The following is a 17,627-nucleotide window of genomic DNA, read 5'->3' on the forward strand; positions in this document are numbered from 1 at the left end:
AAAGCTGTGATTACTCATCACTCTTAAATCTCAATATTTTAAAGGTTTTTGTTTGTTTTTATGACAACCAGAAGACAATTTTTTTTAACGTTTATTAATCTAAAAGGCTGAAAAGAACTACCATCCATTTATGTATACTGGTAAACAGTATGTATAAAACAAATAAAAATATAAATGGCGTTAAGTTACAGTCTTGCTTAATCTTAAGCCTAATTACTTCCCTTGAAGAAATCTACACTGGCATTTTCTGATACACGAAAATTTACAACGTTGGCATTTGTTATGGATATCACACACATAAAAATGGAACAAGATTTTCATGGTACAAACTTTCCTATCATCTTATGATCTCCAAAAGTGATGATATACATTCTATAAAAATATTCAGACACAGAGCAAATACACACACGCGGGACCTTTAATTTACAGCTTTGACTATACAGTATATTTAAGCATGAAACAAAGTGTCCTTTGGCATGCTAAAGTTGTCGCTTCTTCATAAATGACTACTTTTTTGTTACATTAAAAATACATTAATATAAATACATTAAGATCAAAACTTCTATTGTAATGTTGTTTATATGTAAATATCCTTTTACACCACCATCACACTATACTAATTTTCCTTAATAAATATAACCTGATGCGCAGTCGATTTGAACTTCACACCAGAGTCATCCCTTTTCACAAGTCTTCACTCATCTGTATTCTTTGGCATGAAAACTCATTTGTATGGAAGGTATTCCAAGATTCACAACGTTCATGAGATTTTTTTCTCAGTGAAAACTGAATAAATCACATGTCAAAAATATTTGTTGCACTCAGGTTTCATTTATGTGTGATATATAATAGGATTTTTCTTCTCCAGAAATGATTTTGACTTTTTAACTCATTTGTATTGCCTTTCTCTAATGAAATGTGAGGCTATGTTGGTGGCAAATAATTTTCCTACATTCACTGCATTTAAGAGATTTCTCTCCTAAATAAGTTTTCTGAAACTTACAAAGGCCAAAAATAATGGAAAAGTATCCTAACTTTCATTCATAGGGTGTCTCTTGTGTTAATTCTCTTGTATTCGCAGAGATTTGACATCTCACTAAAGTCTTTCCAGCACTCAATGTGTTTCTGAGATTTCTTTCCCATATGAATTTCTTCATGTGAAGAGAGAAAGAACTTCACAGAGACAGTTTTCCCACATCCACTACACTGATAAGGTTTCTCACCTGCATGGCTTCTCTGATGGTCACTGAGGTATGATTTCTCAAAATAGGATTTCCCACACTGAGTGCACTGAAATGGTTTCTCTCCTGTGTGACGTCTCTGATGTCTAATGAGCTGTGACTTCTGGTTAAAGATCTGACCACATGGAATGCATCTATAGGGTTTCTCGCCAGTGTGGCATCGTTGGTGGATAATAAGATGGCTTTTTTGGCGAAAAGTTTTTCCACATTCATTGCATCTGTGGGGTCTCTCTCCTGTATGAATCAACTGATGTCTACTGAGCATTGCCATACTGCTGAAAGCTTTTTGGCATTCAGGACAGACAAAGGGTTTCTCTCCCGTATGTGTTCTCTGGTGTACGATGAGCATTGCCTTTCGCACGAAAGCTTTTCCACATTCACTGCATTCATACGGTTTCTCTCCTGTATGAGTTCTCTGATGGACAATGAGATGTGACTTGTCTATAAAAGCTTTTCTACATTCACTGCATTCATAAGGCTTCTCTCCTGTATGAATTCTCTGATGTGTTATAAGAGATGACTTTTTATTAAAAGCTTTCCTACATTCCCTGCATTCATACGGTTTCTCTCCTGTATGAGTTCTTCGATGAACAATAAGCTGTGAGTTGTCTATAAAAGCTTTTCCACATTCACTGCATTCATAAGGCTTCTCTCCCGTATGAATTCTCTGATGTGTTATAAAGTGTGACTTTTTGTTAAAGGCTTTCCCACATTCCTTGCATTCATAAGGTCTTCTTCCTCTATGATTTTTCTGATGTAGAATAAGTTGTGACACGTGTATAAAATCTTTTCCACATTCACGGCATTGATAAGGTTCCTCTCCTACATGAATTCTCTGATGTGTTATGAGGTGGGACTTTTTATAGAAGGCATTCCCACATTCTCTGCACTCATGGGATTTTTCTCCTGTATGAATTCGCTGGTGAACAACAAGCTGAGACTTGCTACAGAAGGCCTTTCCACATTCTCTACACCCAAAGGGTTTATCTCCTGTATGACTTCTTCCATGGATAATCAAGTTCGACTTCTGCATAAAACCTTTTCCACAATCGCTACACTCAAAAGGTTTCTCTCCTGTGTGCATTTTGTAATGTAACTTCAGCTTTGTCTTCTCCCTGTAAGCTTTTCCACATTCTTTACATTCATAAGGTTTCTCTCCTGTATGAGTCCTATGATGCAGAATGAGATGATAGTTTGTTCTGAAGGATTTCTGACACTCGATACATCCATACGGTTTCTCTCCTGTATGAATTCTCTGATGAAGAGTGAGATGACATTTTGTACTGAAACCTTTCTGACATTCACTGCATCTGTACGGCTTCTCTCCCGTATGAGTTCTCTGGTGTATTATGAGCTTTGACTTATACCTAAAGGATTTTGGACATTCACTGCATTCATAAGGTTTCCCTTCTGTGCAAATTCTGTTGTGTCTTTTAGGATTTGTCACCGGGCTGAAAGCCTTCACATGTAAATTATGTTCGTAATACTGGGCTCGAGCATGGGAGAGTTCATGTAGAGAGTGGAAAAATGATTTCCCAGGACCATCTGACTCATCAGAGTTTGTTTCTACATAGTTTTTACTCTGAAAATTTGAATCTGAATTTTGTTTCAAACTTATTCCTCTTGAAACACATTTATGGGTTTCTTCTATAAATGGAAAAAAATTTTTGCTGAGAGAAAATATTTTCCCCAGTGCATTATTTTCATGATCTCTCTCCACAGGTTTGTCCTTCACAATATCTTCCTGATACCAATCATTAACTTGCCATATTACTTCTAGGGGGGGAAAAATTCAATGAATTTTACCATTATCATAAAATGGAGAGAGATGGAATCTCAAGTCAATATTCAAAGAGAATGAAGAAAGTGATACAGCAGGTGAACAATGTAAGTCTGAGACATTCAATAAAACAACAGTAATAGTAATGAACTGAAGGACGTGGGTGTCATCAAACTTTGAAACAAATCTATAAATGTTTAAAAGCATAATATAAAGGTATGTGAATATGGATAAAAGGAGAAAGAAGCTAGTTGTGTCTAGCAGGTCGCAAAAGAAGAACAACTACGCAAAAGAGAAAAGACCACATGAAATAAGCAGAGATCTGACTCAAGGTAAATAAAACGAGGTACAGGCAACATTCATTCGAAAGACTTCTTTTCACTCAAAGTCACCTCTAAAGGTTCAGAGACTATGAGAAAAATATTAAAATAAGAAAAGTCTCACATCAATAAACGATTGTTACTTTGCATCCACTAATTCCCACTGCACTGATTTTACTCACCTGAGCTAAAATGACTTGGAAATTCCCTCTCTACTAGTCCTTGTTCTTCTTTCTCCCAGTGGACCACAGCTCCTGGCTTGGCAGCTTGATAACCTGTCAAAGGGTAATCACAGAGAACCTGAGCAGTCTTGGGGCCTATGAGGAAAAGTTCTGTTTCAGGGAATGTATAGTTTCAAACTCAGTGAAATGAAACTTTTCATTTGGAAAAATGACATAAGTACAGTCACTGTTGATCATAAAGAAAATAAGTTCTATCACCGACACGAGTCCAAGTCCAAAATCATTAAGGATATCAGAATACCCATAAATTGTAGCTATGAAAAAAGACAAGCAATTAATGGGCTCGTGCTGAAATATTCAGGAAAGTTCTCTTTACCCAATGACATTAGGTTGCTATAATTTTCCAACATCACATCCCGGTAGAGGTTCTTCTGAACTGTGTCTAGTAGCTGCCACTCTTCCCGGGTGAAATCCACAGCCACATCTTTGAATGACAATAAGCCCTGTTATAACATAAACCTTTTTAGTCTGGAGTTAATATACTGGGATAAAATGTAAAATATTTATACTATGAAAATTTATAAATAAATATTTTTCTGTATCTAGTTTTGATTCACACTGGCTAAATTCATTAAAACTATCCTCTTTGCACAGTCTTCATTCACTTCACTCATTCATTCACCCAAAGTAAAATGTTAAACTCCCTAAAAACCATCTTTAACCCATCTTAAGAGCACTAAATGTTACCTACTATACATTTTGCAATAATTAAAAAAAAAGAGAGAGAAAATAAATAAATTCGTGTGCTTCCTCCTTACATACAAAGTAAGTCTTGTAACATTTTTACTCATTTTGTGATGGTTTCCAGTATTACCACAGAAAAGTTTGCAACTCAGTTCTGGACCGTGCTGCTTATGTGGCAATGTTCTAATTATAGCACCTTGCAGGACTCTATGACATGCAGATAATCTCCCTTCCTGATGGCTATTCTGGACCATTTATTCTGTCTCTCAGTCTAAGCACATCTCTCCTGGCCACAGTGTTTTTTCTACCTACCTACCTATATATTATTCTCTTTGTATATAAACTTCCAGAAGTCTACTGGATAACAAACTGGGAAATAAACAGCTCACCTGGAACTTGGTCATTTTCAGCAGCTTTCAGAACATGGCCACTGCTTTTGGCATCTGTCCTAAAATCCTGATACTGGTGTCTCATCAACGGTATCCTCAGCAAGGATTAATTTCTGGACTTGAGCTCTACTTTTTTTCCTTTACAGGAGCTACCTCACACTAGAAAGCCAGCATCTACAAATTTAAGGAAAAATTTGTTTGGCATGAAAATAGTAACAAAAGCAAGTTTCTATACATACAAGGAACTGTTTCTAGCATGTTCTTTTCTCACTTAACACTCACAACAACGCTATGAGGTAAAGACTATAATTATTCAATTTCAGAGAAAACTAAGACAGGCACCTAGCTAAAAGCCACACAACTAGTAATTCAGGGAGCAAGGATAAAACACAAACCCTCATAATCAATAAATCCTCTGATTCCTGGGAGAATTACCAGAATTTTCCTTCATCTTAACCAACTTTTTTAAAAGGTGGAAATATCTAGAACGACTATTTTCCAGACACAGAAATCAGAGAAGAGGAAAAACAAACAAAGCAAGAACTTTGTATACTGGAGATTCTCCAGGCCACACACAGCACAGAGAGAAGGAGCCCAAAAATGTCTGGCAGTCTTGCTGAGTTAATGACACAGAATTCAGAGTCTGAGGAAGCAAAGGTGGCGAGTTTTTCAGGCAGTACACCAGGAGAGTGAGAGAGAGACAGACAGACAGACAACTCACTCTGTAGAGGGTTTCCTTGAGTCTCTGAACCACCAATTAATAAACATTAATTGCAATTTCCTATCCAAACAACAAAAAGATTTAAAAGAAAACAAAAACACTTTACAATACCAACAAAACCTATTAGGTACCTGGAGGAAAAATGTACAAAATTAATTTTATTATAGCAAAAAAGCATATAAATTATAGCGAATCATGGCCAGTCAAATGAAGAGGCAGAATACAGTGATGTCTGGGAGGGTCCCAAACCAGAAGCTTCCACTGTCCTTTCCCCTTGGAGTCAGGACACATTCATTACTCATCCAGTGTATCAGGACACATTAGTCATCCAGTGTATGCAGGGTACTGCCAACCACAGAAGCTCACCTGAGCTTCAGTATCAATAGTTTTTATTAGAGTTTCATTAAATAAGCATGATTAAAGAACCAATGGCCACATGACTCATCCTCCAGTGACTATCCTCCTAGAGGTTGGGCTGATGTCACCTAGCTTAAAGCCCCAAACCTCTAATCATTAAAGATGTAGAAAAACCTGGCACCCTGTATGTGGAAGCATTATATAATAGAACATTATTGGGGAAGTTTAAAATTAAGTCAGAAGCCTTTGAAATATGCATTTAATCTGACCTACTTTTATAAATTAAAGAAGAAAAACATCCACGATATATAATTCAGTTTAAAAATACATCTGAAAACATCACAGGTGATTTTATCCTGCTTTTTATTAATGATAAGCATTCGATAATATTGTGATAGGAGATCTCCATTTAATATCAAACAAACTTATAAAGAAGATATACAATATATAAAAATAAGTTAAAATTTTAAATTTAATAAAATAATAATAAAAATAAGTTAGGTTTGTCTTAGAAAACTCCCATTGGAAAGGTACACATTTGAATAATAATAGCTACCCTTTGTCAAGTATCTATCGGTTATAAACTTAATATTGTGTCCCCCGATTCATATGCTGATACGAATGTGATATTTGGAAATGTGATATTTGGAAATGCAGCCTTTGCGGGGTAATTAAGGTTAGATGAGGTAGGACCCTCTGAGGATCTGTGAGGTGGATAGCAATCTGTTTGAATGGGAAAACTGAGACTCACAGAGAACTTGGTAACTTACCCAAGTCGCACAAACAAACGGCAGAATTGATATAAAAGACTAGAACGTGATTTCAGGCGCGTACGCACACCTGTACACTGGTTGGCACGCTGACCGTCACACTCTATGTATTTATGGCACTATTTTCACAACTCATGGATCTAGACGGCGGGTACACGCGTGACCATTTTGGTACTCTTCGACTTTTCTGTACGCTTGAAATTCTTCAGCACAAAACGTTGGGAAAAGTAACGTCCCATCGCTTAGTACACACTCGAATGCCTGTCCCCTCGAGGCCTCAAATTCCAACCTCTCACAAGCACATCCATCCTGCCCCGCGCCCTGCGCCTGGCTCTGCCACCCACTCGCTGCTCTTCGGGCGCCATGTCCATATGAGTATGGACCTCAGACCACCGGAGTAGCACATGACCAGCCCCCACCCCTATCCCCACCGCCGGCACCTACGGCCCCTCCGTCGCTGGCCCTCCCAACGCCTCTCTCCGCCGCCTGCGGAGCGACCCGGAACCGACCTGTCCCTGTCACCAGGAATGGTGGATGTCGCGCATCTTCTTCGACCCACTCTCCTAAACTCTGATGCCCGCGACAATTACGAAGCTGCCTTAAACAACGCCACCCGCGTCCCCGCGTCCCCGCCTCCACGAACGCCCACCACACACCACATCACACGTCACGAAATCCCCACGGCGCCGGATTCTTAGCGCCGCTCGCACAAATCTAACCTCACCTGTCCGCCAAACGTGACCTCGCGAGGAAAGCCGCGCTTCAGCACGCAACTTCCGCTTCCGCTTCCGCTCCGCCGTTTGCGGGTTCGCGTCGCGGGCTGTTGCGCAGACTCAAGGGCATTTGGAAGCGAACGATGTATCTCGGAACGCTGATTCTAGTCTCCGTTGGCATTCCCGCGGGGCATTATGACCGCGCCGTTTTCCTGACGGTGTGCTGGGAGCGGCCATCTTCGACCGCGCGCCGCCATCTTGGATACCTGGCCTACGGGGAGCGAGAGGGCCCATTTGGCCACGTTCAAGATCAGCCCATCCTGTCTCTCATTTTGAGGACCTGTTGCCTCTGGTTCTTCCACTTCCACAGCGGCTGTCGGCACCGTCAACCATGCTTAGTACCATTTCAGCACGCTCGCCCGGAGTCTTTCGATCGGACCCGAGAGCTAAACCAATCACAGGCAGAACATGGCCGCGCCCGCGCTCTCTCAGAGCCCTTCAGAAACCGCAGGGAAGACGCGGCCATATTGAAAACTTTAGCGTCCGTACAGTAAAGAACGATCTTGTGGAGGGTAATTTGGGAACTTTCAGTAACGTGTTTGGGAAAATGGGCATTAAGAGACTAGAACTGAATCCGGAAGAGGAGAGGGCTCTGGATGTGTGCTTCGTGATGAGACACAATGAGGCGTTAAAGACTGGGACAAAAAGGGTTGTGGCTCGAACCGTGACAACTACAGTCCACAAGAGAATATTATCTGTGTCTGATACATCGAAGAAGGATCCTGTGTGTCCCGAATAGTCACGATCCGCCCAGTCATTTGTTTCTGTAAACATTGCGATACAGGGGTCGGCTTTGCCCCCTCCGCATAATTGTCCCAGCAGCATGATTTAAAGTCAATCTCTTCTCCACTGCTTGATAGTACCATAAGTCATAAATCAAGTGTCTGTATCTGTATAGCTCTGATCTAAAAAGCTGTTCTGTTCCAATGATCTGTTGTTTATTCCTGGGCCAATAGTACTGTTTTAGCTATGGGAGCTTTCTAAGTCATAACCTGATAAAGCAAGGTCTCCTACCATTTTCATAAGAATGACTTTGCTTTTTTTGGCCCTTTATATTTTCAAATAAAATTTTAACTCACCTTGTCGACATCCACCACATAGGAGAGAAACCTTACACAAGCAGTGATTGTAGGAAAGACTTCAGAAATAAGTCATGCCTCAATAGACATCAAACAACTCGTACAGGTGAGAAATCCTATCGGTGCGATGATTGTGGAAAAGCCTCCAACTTGTCCTGCCTTGTGTGTCATAAGAGAATGCCACATGCAAGAAAGAAACATGTAGGTTCAGCCAAGTTGGAAAATTCATTCTGTAAGAGTCACAGTTCATCACAGCAAAATGATATCATAAAGGAGAAAAACCCTGTTGGTACAGTGACCGTGCGGATGTCTTCTGTGGCAGCTCAAAGATTTCATCACACTTCAGTGAGCTTCTATCAGTTAGGAACGTGTCCATCGTGCAACAGCCAGGTGCCAGAGGTACACCATCAGCAGAAGATAGAATTTGCTCAAAGAAAATTCTGAGCAAATAATGTGGTAGTGCCTTCGGCGACCAATTATGTCATATTTTATGTCACACAGGAATAAACTGTGATACAATCAAGGTGGAAAACCTTTGAATAAAACCTAGCTCATTATATGGCTGATAAGTGTATACTGAGACAAGCATGATCACTAGGAGAGCATTTTGTGGAAAGATAGACCCTATCAGTGCTTTAAAGGTCACATATCAGTGAGCTCATTGGTGGTAGAAATATGACCGTGGAAAGTCTTTTCTCAGCATAAGACTGAATAGGTGGCAAAGAGTTCACACAGGAGAGAAACTGTTGGACCTTTGAAGGCAATGAACGTGGCAGGGTTTTCAGTGGTGTGTTCTGCCCCATCAGTCGGCAGAGGAAATCCTAGAAATAAAACTTGGAACACACTAACTGTGGAACATCTTCAGCAAAATATCAGCAAACTCATTAAGCAAATAAGGCTTGTGAAGATGAAGAAGATTTTAGGGACTACTGTCACAATTCTAACAACATACTGTATCAAACTCCTAGTTGATAAGTCAATGACTCCTCAATTTAAGGGAGGTTGACTATGTTGCACATCATTGGTTAAAGTTATAACACAGCACACCTTCCCCTCTTTGGGGGCATGAGTCTTTTCCCCATGTAGGAACATTATATGATTAGCTCTTGCATTTCTTCTGTTCTAAATGTATTCAGTTTGCATCAGACTACTGAAGTTCTTCAAAAGTAAACAGTTCATTCAATTATGTAACAGCTTGTTTGGGTGTGCTAACTTTATAAATATGAACTGGAGGAACAAAGCTTAAAACTCATGAATACCTTATCAGCCACACTCTTACCCTAGAAGATAGTTCCCATCCTATGCACACACCACCCAGAAAATCTTTAACTGTTCTCTTTACCTGGTACTGTTCTAGGACCTATAGATGATGACGGTAATGAACTAAACAAAAAAGTTCTTACTATCTTTGAGCTAGGAATTTTTTTTAAAGGTACATTACATGCATATAGCAATTTTATCCTCCAGCAACTGCAATCAAAAGATATATACACCTATGTTAGTTGAGAAAGACATAGAGTACAAGGAACAAAATATCCTGATAATTTCTTATTCAAGGGGCTTAGTATTATTTGCATGACGAGGAGGAAAGAGTTCACTTAATTGTAAGGATATAAAATAGGTTAGGGATATTTTTTAAGAATGTTCATCTTTCTACCTAGATTACAAATTCCTTTATATAGTTTATAGCTAATCACGTATTCCCTAGCACATAGCAAAATAGAAATGAATTATATGTAGATTTGAAAGATGAATAAATGACCTTATGGACCAATCAAAATTTGTCACCAAAGGAATGGAGCCATTTGAAAGAAATTCTAAGGATCGCTATTCTAAGAAACATTTTTTAAAAAATCCTGAATAGAGGCTCCTGTCAAAATAAAAAGGGGCAGATCATAGAAAGGATAAGATCTGGAGAATAAACTCAATTAATGGAAGAAAATAACTTTAAAAACGGAGGACAGCATGTGAAATGCATGAAGGTGAGATCATTGGGTTGTCTTGGAGAAGAACACTTATATTTGTCTACAGGTCTATCACCTTTTAGAGCCACCACTATTTCAAAGATCGTGGCTCCTCTATGACATGACAAATTGAGGAAAGCGATGTAGCCTCATCATTCCTTCTCACTGTCCTGTGAATGAGGCCCTAGTCCTCTCTTCATACTCAGGGTTCTTTGTCCTTTGATTTAATAAAGCTATATCCAGCTTAAAGTACAATGAGTCCTTCTTATCAGGAAAATTGGAAATTTGCTATGAAGTGGCTGTCTCATCATTGAATTCCCAACTCTAGATGTTTGAATCATGCTCTGAAAGGTGAGTGTTGCACATGTCCTCAGTGTTCAGGTTAGCCTGGCAACCCATATGGGGCCCTTACTGTTCAGTTCTAGGAATGAGTCAAACTGACCTTGCCTTGGCCAGATCTGGAGATTCACAGGTCAAGAATTGCGGGTCTGCTTGATGGACCACTTGATCTCACATGAAAACAGTTTTGGGTCATAATTATATTCATTAGAACTCTCCTTAAGTGACAAAATACACTTTGATTAGCCCTTTAGTTCATACATTCACTTTCCAAATTTATATATAATTAGTATTTTTTTTTTACTGTGTTGGGAAATATAAAATCATGAAAACCAACATTTCCCAATATACTTTCTAGTACAATGGAAATAAGAGATTTTTCATTCTCTCACTGTTTTCCTCATTCTGCTGTAGCCATCTGTCACATGACTCTCAAGTATGTGAAATGTGACTACTACAACAAAGGAAATGATTTTTAATTTATTGGTTTTCAGTGTTTTAAAACACTAAAGTTCAAGTAAAGCCACTAAAATTAGGAAATTTATAGTATGCTGGTGAAGAATAAAAATGAGCTTTAAAATAACTCATTTGTGTTCTGATCCTTGTCATGAGAATTCTTCTCCACTCATGACAATATGCTCCTTCAACAATAAGTAGTCATATTCCCTTGAACCAACTATTCCATATCCATTTCACCTAATAAAAATATTTACATCCTCTCACTGGATCAGCTGGTGTAATTGAGATACCACTTAAAGATGATCCAAGTACCCCACTTTCTCTCCAGGAGACCAGGGGCTCCTTTGCTGTCGCATCGTATACTCAGCTCCTGGAACAGAACCAGGTACAAAGGAAGTATCTGACAAATACTCCGTAAATAAGACAATCGACTCATTCTGAATCTGCTGTTTCATGAGTCCATCTGCATGGTATAAACTTCTGAGAGTTTCCGGGAGACATCCCAGTTTTCAAATAACCCTTCACCCTGGCTTGGGGAAACTGAACCAATATGTACTGCCATAGCCCACCAATCCAGTATTGACTCTTTAGCAACATTCCAGATGCAAAATATGTTCTAAAAATTCACTTTATTTCCTCCACTTAGCTTCTTTTGTTCCTTTGACAGGACAGAGAACCTAAACTATGTTTGAGTTAACATCAGGCTACACCTCTGAATCAATGCACATATTTAATATCATGAGAATCAGGTCTTCCCAGTCTCAGCATCTATACAATTTCTTAGTGTTTACTTTTCATACATAATACGAGCTAGAAATTTGGCTCCAATCTTTTACACATAGAAAAGCTCATTTTTCTCCTACTGGTTTCCTGGGACATAAAATAAGACATAATTGATCACTGAAGGTGTGACCACGCTCACTGCATTCACGAGGCTTCTGTTCTGTGCAAATCCTCCTGACGACACACATCTGGCCACAGGCTGGCCCACTATGACTACGTTCCTGTTATTTAATGCTGTCTGAGGGACCAAACAAGGCAACCGCACAGTCACAGTATTAACAAGATTTTTCTCCTGCAGGACGACACTGGTCTGTGATGAGCTGTGACTCTCCGAGGGAGGGTTTTCTACCTTGATTGAGTGAATTTTCTGATGTTCATTGAGGACTGACTTTGCTCTGAAGGCTTTCCCACACTCATTACATCGATAGGGCCGCTCTCCTGTATGAATCCTCTGATGAACAATAAGCTGTGGCTTCCCAATAAAGGCTTTCCCACAGTTGCTGCACTCAAAAGGTTTCTCTCCTGTGTGAATTCTTTCATGTTTAATTAGACCTGTCTTCTGGGAACATGATTTTCCACATTCACTGCACACAAAGGGAGTCTTTCCTGTGTGAAATCTCTGATGCGTTGTGAGGGATGTCTTCTGGCTGAAGCCTTTTCCACATTCGGTGCATATATAAGGTTTCTCACCTGTATGAGTCCGCAGATGTACCATGAGATTGCCCTTCTGGATAAAGCCTTTCCCACAGTCACTGCATATAAAAGGCTTCTCTCCTGTATGTATCTTATAATGTATATTGAGCCGTGATTTCTTCAGGAAGGCTTTGCCACACTCAGTGCATTCATATGGTTTCTCTCCTGTGTGCGATCTGCGGTGTTCGTTTAGTGTGACCTTTCTGAAGAAGGCTTTCCCACATGAACTACACTGATAAGGCTTTTCTCCTGTGTGAAGATTCTGGTGATCACTGAGCAAACATTTCTTCATGAAAGCTTTCCCACATTCATTGCAGACATGACGTTTCCTTATTTTCTGGGATTTTTGATGCTTCATGAATTGGGACTTAGTGTGGATAAGATTTTGGCTTTCAAGGGATTTTACTTCAGTCCCAAATGGTTCACCGTTAGCATGGAGGAAGGATTTCCCATCTCCAGTAAGCTCAGCACAGTTCTCTATTTCATTGCTTCTGCTCTGGTTAAGTAAAGTTAAATCTGATTTCATACTTTCTCCATGTGAGCCAAATACATCATGATTTTGACGTAACAGAAAATGAGTTTTGCTCTGATGGACAGAATTGTCAAATGTGTTACGTTTGTGCCATTGTTCTAGATTGTTCTCCATGTTTCCATCTTGGAAGTGCTCTAGCACATGAGTATCAACTTTCCAGATTCCTGTGAAAGAAAAGAACAAACAGGTCACCCATCAGCTTGATTTGGAAGACAGGTAATTAAAAAAATACTTTGATGTGAGGTGTTGTTTTTAGTGATGACGCCATGATGTAAGTTTAAAGAAATTTCCACATTTAATGTTCCTTGTACATTGGAAAAAACAGAAAATGAAAACACGGGCTACTTTCTAAATATTGGCCTTGCCAAACGTGCAGAGACTGTAAAACGTTAGGAAGTTACTATAGCAGTGGACCACGGGTGTGAGGGCCACCTCATCCTAACTGGTGAGAAACACTCACTCTCTCCATATTACTAACCGATGGCTACTATGGACCAGGAGTGGTTCTAGGATGGGGATACGAAACATAGTCCTCATATTCACGGACCCTGCGTTGCACTTCGGTAAAACCAATCAAAGGGGAAAGGCAGACACAAGGGAAACAGGGACATGTGAAAGCTGGTGGGAAGGCTCACAGGAGATGCAGAGGGACAGAGGAAATCAAGCTGAATTTGGGAAGCCAGCACTCACTGATGGATTCACTACTGTGGGTGGCATGGAGGGAATGAACAATGACACAGCGGAGCTCCTAGCACCTCTGAAGAACAACCTATACCTCAGAGAGGTGTTCCATTTTGTCCAGGATCAACCCCAGCTTCAGCACTTAGTGTTCCATTATGCTGACTTAATTTCATTACAGCACACTTCACTCCATCTACACAGTATTTATTTTTTAATTTTGATGGATTTTATGTCTCTTTAGAATGAAAGCATTTAGTTTATTTGTATGGTTTTTCAAACTGGTGGATAATCCCCGCATACACTAGGCTATGAAAAAATAATTTATAAAAAGGTGAAGGAAGCAATCACATGCATAAAACATAGTTTAGAAGATGGCAACCTCTCCATGAATAAGATAGACTACATCACAGAGATCACTGAAAGAAAATTTCATGTCATGTGAGAGGTAATATGGTTAACTGGGACTTAATGGCCTCAGAATATGATGGGACAAAAACGAAAGCATTCAGGAAGTAAAACAGTAGTAATTTCTACGATAAACTGTAAGGAGGATCAGAATTAGTAAAAAAAAAAAAAAAACAAAGGGATTAAATAGAAGTAGGCAAGACTTATGGTCTGGTGTAGACCGGAACTGAGAACGTAGGCTGTTAAAATACCTTTTCTAGTTAAAATGCATCAGAAACAACAAACTCCTTTAAAGGAGAATGCTGTGTGGGAAGAGTACAGTGGAGGTAATGCCTGGATGGCCCAGATGTAAGATGCGCAGGAATGAAGAACATAAACCTTTCGGGGTTTCCTGGGAGGGAAGGTGATTCTAGGTCCTCGCAGGTTTTGGGAGCCCAGGAGAGTTGCCATCGAGATGAGTAAATCCTACAGAACTAAACAGAGTCTGTGGTGGATCACACGGGGAGACAGCAATTGGGATGTCTTCTCCAGAAGCTTAGCTTATTAGAAAGAAGAAAACACTGAAGGGTTAGCAGATAAAAAAAAAAAAAAAATGAAAAACAAAACCTTTAGAGAACCTCAGAGTGGGGATAAAGGCACAGCGAAGACCAGTTCACCCTGTGGGCACAGCATCAAGATGGGTGGATGTTGGGAAGGGAAGCCATTACTCATGGGAATGGAAGGTACAGTTGTCAGAGGACAGAGAGTAACTCGGAGTTTTGTCTTTGGAGGGAGGCCTTGGACGGTGGAATCACATAGCAAGGAAGGAAGAAGAGTAAGAAAAAGGAAAGATTTGAGAATCCTAGGAAAGAGAAAACTATGTAAACCAAATAATCGAGATGTAGATAAAACACAGAATGAACAGATCCCAGAAAAGATAAAAGGCTATAGTTTCTGTAAGCTCCTATAAAGAAAAAGCGGTGTCCCATCAGAAGAGACAAGCACGGTGGCACTGCTTACCTGTCCTCAAACCCCCTCACGTCTGTGACTCTTCTCTCAATGACTAGAATGGCATTTCCACGCCTGCCCCTTGCTGGTTCTCTCACTCACCTGAACGGGATCGAGGGTGGACTTCGTCTGCCATTGTCCATGGTGGTTCTCCTTGATCCAGCCTGGAGAGTGTATCTGGTTTCTTGGCTTGACAACCTGTTCATGGAAAATGATAGAAGACTTAGATACACTGAATTGGGCTTATGGGTTTGAAATCTGCAGAATGTTACATCTGAGGACAAACAATTCTCACACCTACAAAGACAAGGTTCCTCTCTCAGGAGAAGGGAGAATACAGCCATTTCTCCGAAACCAAAGTGGGCACTGAGATGCATCTACCACTTCAGGGCATCGCGGACCCTCCAGAGCTTTCAGGAGCTGAGGAAGGAAAGATCACTGACCGGGCACCCTCGGAGTGACCCAGGGGAGCTGTCCTCACCCACTGACACCAGGTTGCTGTAGTTCTCCGACATCACGTCCCGGTACAGGTCCTTCTGAGTGGGGGCCAGGAGCTGCCACTCCTCCCAGGTGAAGTCCACGGCCACATCGTCAAATGTCAGGGACTCCTGTAATTTAATGGAGTGATGTCCTTTTGAAGATATTAAAGAAATGTTAGTTTTTCTGCTCATTTCCACTTTATAGGCAGCATCTAATATCAAGTGGGGTTTTAATATATAGCTGAAGCATCAAATGCCTGAAAATATAACTGTACATTCAATCATCTATGCAATCATCCGAATAGAAGTTTCTATAATGAGTAGAAATGTTCTAGGTAAACTGGAAACATCGCATTTATATGTAAATGAGACAAAACAGATATACATATCTGCATACTTTCTGATTGACAGAAGTGCTTTTTTTTATAGGCCTCTTCAAACCCATTAGGGAACAAAGGAAAGAATAAAAGAAACCCAATGTCACCTGGGCCTGGGGCATTTTCTTCTAATTTCTGAAAACAGCTCACAACGATGAGGCTCTGTCTTGGTGTCTTCTGGAACCACTCTAAATTTCTGTCTCGAAATCTCAGTCTTCAGTCAGGTGTCTGTCTCCCTGGACATGCTGACACCCAACCTAATTTCTTCCTCTCTCACTTGATTCTTTTGCTCCTGGATGTCTGGACCTGTGTATTGAGAAAATTCAATTAGAATGATTCGTTTCAGCTGGATCCAGATGCTACAATGTTCCTAAGCACTCATCTTCACACAATGCCACAGTATCTGAGGAAAGTGTCCCTCTTTACATGGGGTCCTGGAAGAATTTATACCTCTGGCCAATAAACTAAAGATTCTGTGGTGGGAGATGTAGTTCTTTTCTGTGGAGTTTAAGAGAAGTGACTATGAAAAGAGATGAGCAAAATGACATTGTAGAGTCAGAATAATTTTTGTCTTCTTCCCTTTAGGTCCTTTGGCTGGTCTAATAATTAAATTGGTAAAACAAAGATTAACAGGAGAAAAACAATCAAACGTTTAGTAACATTTACATTTCTTGTCTATATGGAAGAGATCCGGGTAAACTGAGTAACTCAACAAATGGCAGAAATCATCACCTTATACTACCTTCAGCTAAAGACAAAAAATGCTGGGGGTGGAGGTTGTTAGGGGAGGTTACCAGGAACAGCACAAAAACAAGATTAGATTGTTAGGCGAATTGAAGTCCCAACCTTCTCCACTGATAGTGAAAGTGGGCCAGGTACACTGAGGGAGATGCCCTTACAAACGTAAATGTTCGTTACTAAAGGAAAATTCTACTAGGTTTTCAGAGCTTCTCTCAGGACTGCAGATTTTGTAAATTACACAGCCTAAAATGATCAATATCCCAAAGATGAATATTTTAGGATGGCAAAATCCGATGCCCTTCAGATTCAAGGAATTACTTATCTAGAAGAAAAATGTTCACCACAAATCACTAAGCCAATTTTCACCATTATAACTGGCTAGAAGGGACCATTTACTCACTCATTTCATAGTAATTCAGTCACTAGAGATGGGAGTTGGAACCACCATGATTGACTAAGATGGATCAAGACTTACTAATAAACTAGGTCATGGGTCACCTTACCCAGAGGATAGATACTAAACGACGTGGAGATTCTGTTAGCAAAAAGAGAAAGGAAGAATGTATGTCAGGCAAATATGTCCGCTGCTGTGAATTAAGAAGTGAGTTCAGACGTTAGCAAACATTTTCTGTAGAGACAGCTACGCTTTTCCACTTGCAGGTCAAAATGTCTGTGTCAAAATGACCCATTTCGGCCTTTGTAGCCCGAAAACTGCCACAGAAGATAAGAAGCAGCCGGGCGTTGCTGGTTTAGCCCCTCAGTCTGCAGTTAGTCAACTCCTGTTCTAAAAACTAGATGGTTTCGAATGACTGCCACGGGCTGTACCTCCTT

The 17,627-nt window shown here is 40.1% G+C and overlaps 2 protein-coding genes across 3 annotated transcripts; both read right to left on the reverse strand.

Moving 5' to 3' along the window:
* Positions 1–33: 33 nt before the first annotated feature.
* LOC105306589 (zinc finger protein 260-like) lies at positions 34–8,896 on the reverse strand. 2 transcript variants are annotated; one of them, XM_023524139.1, is made up of 5 exons: positions 7,229–8,896; positions 4,657–4,830; positions 3,900–4,007; positions 3,524–3,616; positions 34–3,017 (listed from the first exon to the last, which is right to left on the reverse strand). In XM_023524139.1, exons 2-5 carry the CDS (start codon positions 4,739–4,741, stop codon positions 1,042–1,044), a joined length of 2,262 nt encoding a protein of 753 aa, XP_023379907.1. In that variant the 5' UTR covers positions 4,742–4,830; positions 7,229–8,896; the 3' UTR covers positions 34–1,041. The 2 variants fall into 2 exon arrangements, with proteins under 2 accessions (XP_023379907.1, XP_023379908.1); XM_023524140.1 differs by lacking the exon at positions 7,229–8,896 and having other exon boundaries at positions 36–3,017; positions 3,900–4,026; positions 4,657–4,796.
* Positions 8,897–11,728: 2,832 nt separating this feature from the next.
* On the reverse strand, positions 11,729–17,621 carry LOC105306590 (zinc finger protein 350-like). The gene is made up of 4 exons (XM_011381664.2): positions 16,163–17,621; positions 15,681–15,807; positions 15,302–15,397; positions 11,729–13,290 (listed from the first exon to the last, which is right to left on the reverse strand). The coding sequence occupies exons 1-4, from the start codon at positions 16,175–16,177 to the stop codon at positions 11,978–11,980; spliced, it is 1,551 nt and encodes a 516-aa protein (XP_011379966.1). The 5' UTR covers positions 16,178–17,621; the 3' UTR covers positions 11,729–11,977.
* Positions 17,622–17,627: the final 6 nt, after the last annotated feature.

The sequence above is a fragment of the Pteropus vampyrus genome, unplaced genomic scaffold (assembly GCF_000151845.1).
Source record: "Pteropus vampyrus isolate Shadow unplaced genomic scaffold, Pvam_2.0 Scaffold448, whole genome shotgun sequence".
NCBI classification, from domain to species: domain Eukaryota; kingdom Metazoa; phylum Chordata; class Mammalia; order Chiroptera; family Pteropodidae; genus Pteropus; species Pteropus vampyrus.

Bases quoted from the DNA above. Each gene is read 5' to 3' on its own strand.
- LOC105306590 (XM_011381664.2), bottom strand. The intron at 15,398-15,680 runs GTGAGGACAGCT...TTCCATGAACAG, and splicing joins CAGCAACCTGGTGTCAGTGG to GTTGTCAAGCCAAGAAACCA. The intron at 13,291-15,301 runs GTGAGTGAGAGA...TTTCTTTCACAG, and splicing joins CCACCCTCGATCCCGTTCAG to GAATCTGGAAAGTTGATACT.
- LOC105306589 (XM_023524139.1), bottom strand. From the start codon at position 4,741: ATGAGACACCAGTATCAGGATTTTAGGACAGATGCCAAAAGCAGTGGC. The intron at 3,617-3,899 runs GTAAAGAGAACT...ACCCTTTGACAG, and splicing joins TAGCAACCTAATGTCATTGG to GTTATCAAGCTGCCAAGCCA. The intron at 3,018-3,523 runs GTGAGTAAAATC...TTCCCCCCCTAG, and splicing joins TCCAAGTCATTTTAGCTCAG to AAGTAATATGGCAAGTTAAT.